At 49.4% G+C, this 7,080-nt stretch overlaps 2 protein-coding genes across 2 annotated transcripts; both read right to left on the bottom strand.

Moving 5' to 3' along the window:
* Positions 1–706: 706 nt before the first annotated feature.
* LOC138360166 (putative uncharacterized protein FLJ46204) lies at positions 707–1,630 on the bottom strand. The gene has a single exon (XM_069320111.1). The coding sequence runs from the start codon at positions 1,628–1,630 to the stop codon at positions 707–709; it is 924 nt and encodes a 307-aa protein (XP_069176212.1).
* A 52-nt stretch (positions 1,631–1,682) lies between these two features.
* Positions 1,683–2,426, bottom strand: LOC138360165 (uncharacterized). Its single transcript, XM_069320110.1, has one exon. The coding sequence runs from the start codon at positions 2,424–2,426 to the stop codon at positions 1,683–1,685; it is 744 nt and encodes a 247-aa protein (XP_069176211.1).
* Positions 2,427–7,080: the final 4,654 nt, after the last annotated feature.

The following is a 7,080-nucleotide window of genomic DNA, read 5'->3' as shown; positions in this document are numbered from 1 at the left end:
CTGTGTCCAAGTGGTTCTGTCCAAGTGACTGTGTCGAAGTGGTTGTGTCCAAGCGACTGTGTCGAAGTGGCTGTGTCCAAGTGAATATGTCCAAGTTGCTGTATCCAAGTGGCTGTGTCTAAGTGACTGTGTCCACGTGACTGTGACCTGTGACCACGTGAACTGCGTCCACGTGACTGAGTTCAAGTGACTGTGTTTAAGTAGCTTTGTCCAAGTGGCTTTGTCCAAGTGATTGTTTACTAGTAGCTGTGTGCAAATGCCTGTGTCGAAGTGGCTGTGTCCAATTAGCTGTGTCAAAGTGGTTGTGTGCAAGACGCTTTGTCCAAGTGACTGTGTACAAGTGGATAGTTCCAAGTGGTTGTGTCTAAGTATTTGTGTCCTTGTAGCTGTGGCCAAGTGACTGTGTCCAAGTCGCTGTGTCCAAGTGATTTTGTCGAAGAGTTTGTGTCCTAGTGGCTGTGTCCAAATGACTGTGTCTAAGTGGTTGTGACCAAGTGTTTATGTCCTAGTGGCTGTGGTTGTGTCCAAGTAGTTCTGTCCAAGTGACTGTGTCCAAGTGGCTGTTGCCAAGTGGCTGTGTCCAAGTGACAACGTCCAAGTGATTGTGTCCAAGTGTTTGTGTCCTAGTGACTGTGTCTAAGTGTCAGTGTCCAATTTTCTGCGTCCAAGTTACTGTGTCCAAGTGGCTGAGTCCAAGTGGCTGTGTTCAAGTGACTGTGGTCAAGTGGTAAGGCCAAAGTTGCTGATTCCAAGTGACTGTGTTCAAGTGGTTCTGTCCAAGTGGTTGTGTCCAAGTGGCTGTGTCCAAGTGCCAGTGTCCCCTTTGCTGTGCCCAAGTTACTGTGTCCAAGTAGCTGTGTCGAAGTGGTTGTGTCGAAGTGATTGTATCTAACGACTGTCCAAGAGGTTGAGTCCAAGTGGCTGTCTCCAAGTAACTCTGTCTAAGTGACTGAGTCCAGTGCTTGTGTCCTAGTGTCTGTGTCCAAGTGCCTGTTTCCAAGTGCCTTCGTCCAAGTAACTGCACCCAAGTGGATGTGTCCAAGTGACTGTGTTCAAGTGGCTGCGTCCAAGTGACTTTATTTATATGGCTTTGTCCATGTGGTTGTGTCCAAGTGGCTGTGACCAAGTAACTGTGTCCATGTACCAGTATCCATGTGGATGTGTCTAAGTGGCTGAGTCCAAGTGGCTGAGTCCAAGTGGCTGTGCTCAAGTGACTGTGGTCTAGTGGCAGTGCCAAAGTTGCTGATTCCGAGTGACTGGCGTTCAAGTGGATGCGTCCAAGTGACTGTGTCCAAGTGGCTGGGTCTAAGTGGTTGAGTCCAAGCGACTGTGTCCAGGTGGTTGTGTCCAAGTGGCTGTGTCTAAGTGGCTGTGTCCAAGTAGGTGTGTCCAAATGACTGTGCCCAAGTGACTGTGTCCAAATGGCTGTGTGCAATCGCCTGTGTCCAAGTGACCGTGCCCAAGTGGCGTGTCCAAGTAACTGTTTCCAAGTGGCTGTGTCCAATTGGCTGTGTCCAAGTGATTGTGTCCAAGTAGCTGTGTCCAAGTTGTTGTTTTCAAGTTGTTGTGTCCAAGAGGCTGTGTCCAAATGGCTGTGTCCAAGTTCCTGTGTCCAAGTGGCTGTGTCCATGTGGCTGTGTCCAAGTGATTGTGTCCAAGTAACTGTCTCCAAGTTGTTGTTTTCAAGTTGTTGTGTCCAAGAGGCTGTGTCCAAATGGCTGTGTCCAAGTAGCTGTGTCCAAGTGACCGTGCCCAAGTGGCGTGTCCAAGTAACTGTTTCCAAGTGGCTGTGTCCAATTGGCTGTGTCCAAATGGCTGTGTACAAGTGCCTGTGTCCAAGTGGTTTTGCCCAAGTGGCAATGTCCAAGTAGCTGTGTCCATGTGGCTGGGTCCATGTGACTGTGTCCAAGTGGTTGTGTCCAAGTGGCTGTGTTTAAGAGACTGAGTACAAGTGACTGTGTACAAAAGACTGTGTCCAAGTGACTGTGTCGAAGTGGTTGTGTCCAATTGGCTGTTTCCAAGTTGCTGTGACCAAGTGACTGTGTCGAAGTGGTTCTGTCCAAGTGGTTGTGCCCAAGAGGCTGTGTCCAAGTGGTTGTGTCCAAGTGACTTTTACCAAGTGGCGTGTCCAAGTAACTGTGTCTAAGTTGCTGTGTCCAAGTGGCTGTGTCCCAATGGTTGTGTCCAAGTGCCTGTGTCCATGTCCCTATGTCAATGTGGATGTGTCCAAGTAGTTCTGTCCAAATGGTTGGGTCAAAGTGGGTGTGTCCAAGTAACTGTGTCCAGGTGGTTGTGTCCAAGTTACTGTGTCCAAGTGACTGTGTCCAAGTGGTTGTGTTCAAGTGGCTGTGTCCAAGTGCCTGTGTCCTATTTGCTGTGTCCAAGTGTCTGTGTCCAAGTGGCTGTATCCAAGTGACTGTGTCCATGTCCCTGTGTCAATGTGGATGTGTTCAAGTAGTTCTATCCAAATGGTTGGGTCAAAGTGGGTGTGTCCAAGTAACTGTGTCCAGGTGGTTGTGTCCAAGTGGCTGTGTCGAAGTGGATGTGTCCAAGTGGGTGTGTCCAAGTTACTGTGTCCAAGTGACTGTGTCCAAGTGGTTGTGTCCAAGTGGCTGTGTCCAAGTGTCTGTGTCTAAGTGGCTGTGTTCAAGTGCCTGTGTCCAAATAGCTGTGCCCAAGTCACTGTGTTCAAATAGTTGTGTCCAAGTGACTGTGTCGAAGTGACTGTGCCAAGGTGGCTGTGTCCAAGTGACTCTATCCAAGAGGCTGTGTCCAAGTAGTTGTGTCCAAGTGATTGTGTCCAAGTGGTTGTGTCCAAGAGGCTGTGTCCAAGTGGCTGTTGCCAAGTTGTTGTTTCCAGGTGGTTGTGCCCATGTAGCTGTGTCCATGTGGATGTGTCAAAGGGTTTGTATCCAAGTGCCGTGTCCAGGTGGCTGTGTCCAAGTGGTTGGGCGCAAGTGGCTGTGTCAAACTGGCTGTGTCCATGTTGCTGTGTCCAAGTGACTGTGTCCAAGCAGCTGTATCCAAGTGGGTGTGTCAAAGTCCTGTTTATATTTGGCTGTGTCCAAGTGGCTGTGTCCAAGTGGTTGTGTCGAAGTGTCGTGCGCAAGTGGCTGTGTCCATGGGGCTGTGTCCATGTGGCTGTGTCCAAGTAACTGTGTCCAAGCAACTGTGTCCAAGTGGTTGTTTCCAAATGTCTGTTTGTAAGTGGCTGTGTCCAAGTGCTTGTTTATAAGTGGTTGTGTCGATGTTAATGTGTCCAAGAGACTGAGTCCAAGTGACTGTGTCCAAAAGACTGTGCCCAAGTGACTGTGTCGAAATGGTTGTGTCTAACTGACTGTGTCCAATTAGCTGTGTGTAAGCGACTGTGTCCAAGTGGTTTTATCCAGGTGGCTGTGTCCAAGTGCCTGTGCCCTATTTGATGTGTCCAAGTGTCTGTGTCCAAGTGGCTGTGTCCAAGTGATGTGTCCAAGTGTCTGTGTCTAAGTTACTGTGTCCAAGTGCCTGTGTCCTATTTGATGTGTACAAGTGTCTGTGTCCAAGTGGTTGTGTCCAAGTGGCTGTGTCCAAGTGTCTGTGTCTAAGTTACTGTGCCCAAGTGCCTGTGTCCAAATGGCTGTGCCCATGTCACTGTGTTCAAATAATTATGTCCACGTGACTCTGTGGAAGTTACTGTGCCAAGGTGGCTGTGTCCAAGTGACTCTATCCAAGAGGCTGTGTCCAAGTAGTTGTGTCCAAGTGATTGTGTCCAAGTAAATGTGTCCAAGAGGCTGTGTCAAAGCAGCTGCGTCCAAGTGGTTGTTTCCAAGTGGTTGTTTCCAAGTGGTTGTGCCCATGTGGCTGTGTCCACGTTAATGTGTCAAAGTGGCTAAGTCCAAGTGACTGTGTCCAAGTTGCTGTGTCCAAGTGTTTGTTTCCAAATGGCGGTGCCCAAGTGTCAGTCTTCAAGTGGGTATGTACAATTCGCTGTGTCAATGTGGTTGTGCCCAAGAAGCGTTGTCCTAGTGGTTGTGTCCAAGTGGTTGCGCCCAAAAAACTGTGTCCAAGTTGTTGTTTCCAAGTGGTTGTGTCCATGTGGCTCTGTCCAAGTGACAGTGTCAAAGTGGCGTGTCTAAGTAACTGTGTTCAAGTGGCTGTGTCCAAGTGGATATGTCCAAGGGGCTGTGTCGAAGTCGCTGTGTCCATGTGGCTGAGTCCAAATGACTGTGTCCAAGCAGCTGTGTCCAAGTGACTGTGTCCAAGTGCCTCATTATAAGTGGCTGTGTCCAAGTGACTGTGTCCAAGTGGTTGTGTCCAATTGGCTGTGTCCAAGTGCCTGTGTTCAAGTGACTGTCGAAGTGGTTGTATCCAAGTGGCTGTGTCCAAGTGGCTGTGCCCAAGTGACTGTGTCCAAGTGACTGTGTCAACGTGACTTTGTCCAAGTGATTATATCCTCGTGACTGTGTTCAAGTGACTGTGTCCAAGTGGCTATGTCCAAGTGGCTGTGCCCAAGTGGTTGTATCCAAGTGGTTGTGCCCAAAAGGCTGTGTCCAAGTGACTGTGTCCAAGTGGTTGTGTCCAAGTGGTTGTGTCCAAGAGACTGAGTCCAAAAGGCTGTGTCCAAGTGACTGTGTCCAAGTGGTTGTGTCCAAGTGGTTGTGTCCAAAAGACTGAGTCCAAGTGACTGTGTCGAAGTGACTGTGTCCAAGTCGTTGTGTCCAATTGGCTGTGTCTAAGTGGGTGTCCAGGTGGCTGTGTCCAAGTGGCTGTGTCCAAGTGGCTGTGTTCAAGTGACTGTGTCCAAGTGACTGTGTCCAAGTGACTGTGTCCACGTGACTATGTTTAAGTGGCTGTGTCTAAGTGGCTATGTCCTAGTGGCTGTGTCTAAGTGGCTGTGTCCCAGTCGTTGTTTCCATATGGCTGTGCCCAAATGACTATGTCCAAGTGGCTGTGTCGAAGTGGCTGTGTCCAATTAGCTGTGACAAAGTGGTTGTGCCCAAGAGGCTGTGTCCAAGTGTGTGTGTCCAAGTGGTTGTGTCCAAGTAGTTGTGTCCAAAAGGCTATGTTCAAATGAGTGTGTCCAAGTAGTTTTGTCCAAGTGGCTGTGCCCAAAAGGCTGTGTCCAAGTGCCTGTTTATAAGTGGTTGTGTCCAAGTGCCTGTTTATAAGTGGTTGTTTCCAAGTGACTGTGTCCAAGTGGTTGTGTACAAGTGGTTGTGTCCAAGAGAATGAGTCCAAGTGACTGTGTCCAAGTGACTGTGTCCAAGAGACTGTGTCCACGTGGTTGTGTCCAATTGGCTGTGTCCAAGTGGTTCTGTCCAAGTGACTGTGTCGAAGTGGTTCTGACCAAGTGGCTGTGTCTAAGTGACTGTGTCCAAGTGACTGTATCCATGTGACTGTCCACGTGACTGTGACCTGTGACCACGTGGACTGTGTCCACGTGACTGAGTTCAAGTGAATGTGTCCAAGTTGGTTTGTCCAAGTGGCTGTGTCTAAGTGATTGTTTACTAGTGGCTGTGTGCAAATGCCTGTGTCGAAGTGGCTGTGTCCAATTAGCTGTGTCAAAGTGGTTGTGCGCAAGAGGCTGTGTCCAAGTGACTGTGTACAAGTGGTTGGTTCCAAGTTGTTGTGTCCAAGTATTTGTGTCCTTGTAGCTGTGGCCAAGTGACTGTGTCCAAGTCGCTGTGTCCAAGTGGTTTTGTCCAAGAGTTTTGTGTCCTAGTGACTGTGGCGAAGTGGCTGTGTCTAAGTGTCAGTGTCCAATTTTCTGCGTCCAAAATACTGTGTCCAAGTGACTGTTTTCAACTGGTTGTGTCCAAGTGGCTGTGTCCAAGTGACTGTAACCAAGTACCTGTATCCATGAGGATGTGTCCAAGTGGTTCTGTCCAAGTGGTTGTGTCCAAGTGACTGTGTCCAAGTGCCAGTGTCCCCTTTGCTGTGCCCAAGTTACTGTGTCCAAGTAGCTGTGTCGAAGTGGTTGTGTCCAAGTGATTGTGTCTAAGTGACTGTCCAAGTGTTACGGCCTTATTGGGTCGCAACTGGGGTTCTTCTCTGATGTTATTAGAGTTTGGGTATCCGGCCCTAAGTTAGTAGTGGCTTTCAAAGGGTGTGTTCCGTAACGCAAGTAAATTAAAGGGGAAGGGATACAAATTCACTAAATTAAATATATATTCACCACCACCAATAAATAAATATATAAACAGTCACTCGCTGGGGCTATGACTACACTTATGTACAGAATGGTCTTCCCCTGAAGACACAGGATGCTCCACGGTGCTCAACAATGCTTAGCCCTGGTTCTCTTCTTGTGGCCTTACTATGAATCCTTCGATTCTCTAGGCGAGTCTACCCTGGCCACAGGCCAGCCAAATCACAGTCCTACTGGGTGCACCGTCGTGGAGGCCTTCAACAACAAATCCAGCCTGTAGTTGGCAGGTTCCAATCAGCTCTGTTGCGTAGGCCACTCCACGAACGATACTAGGGTTGCAAGCCCTAGGCAGGAGCCTCGTGTGATTCCGCTGATCAATCTCCTCACCACAACACCCCAGTGGCTAGTCTTCTCCACCAGTCAGCCCCGGGTACGACAATTCCTGGTTCTGCCACGTCATAGGCAGGCTAACACAACCGTGTTCATCCGGGGGTGACTCACAGCTTCTGCAGCAAACACGTGGAGATACTATGGCTGCCTTGGGTAGTCTGATCCATCGTCTAATACAGCAGTCCCAGGTCGACTCTGTAATCAGACACGTCATTAGTACTGGTTACACTCTAGGGCACCTCACTTACAGGCTTAGACACAAACGTCCACCTATCCACTCCATAGATGGCGTTGCTGTCTAAGCGTCACCTCACCAGAGGTCAGCAGCGGCTATGTTACGAGCTCAATAAGACGGGAAACCAGCCCCTGTGGCCGGTATATCTCGTCCTCACTAGATGGCGTCGTCCATTGGGAGGGGTTTCGGGAGCTGACCCACAGATGGCGTTGTCTTCACCACTCCGTGCTACGACGCTGGGCACGGGTCCGTAACACCAAGAGGTTGAGTCCAATTGGCTGTCTCCAAGTAACTCTGTCTAAGTGACTGAGTCCAGTGCTTGTGTCCT

Source organism: Procambarus clarkii, unplaced genomic scaffold (genome assembly GCF_040958095.1).
Source record: "Procambarus clarkii isolate CNS0578487 unplaced genomic scaffold, FALCON_Pclarkii_2.0 HiC_scaffold_98, whole genome shotgun sequence".
Lineage (NCBI taxonomy): Eukaryota > Metazoa > Arthropoda > Malacostraca > Decapoda > Cambaridae > Procambarus > Procambarus clarkii.
The sequence above is the reverse complement of the archived record's forward strand: the minus strand, read 5'-3'. Positions and strand labels throughout refer to the sequence as shown.

Bases quoted from the DNA above. Each gene is read 5' to 3' on its own strand.
- LOC138360166 (XM_069320111.1), bottom strand. From the start codon at position 1,630: ATGGACACAGCCACTTGGACACAGGAACTTGGACACAGCCATTTGGAC.
- LOC138360165 (XM_069320110.1), bottom strand. From the start codon at position 2,426: ATGGACACAGTCACTTGGATACAGCCACTTGGACACAGACACTTGGAC.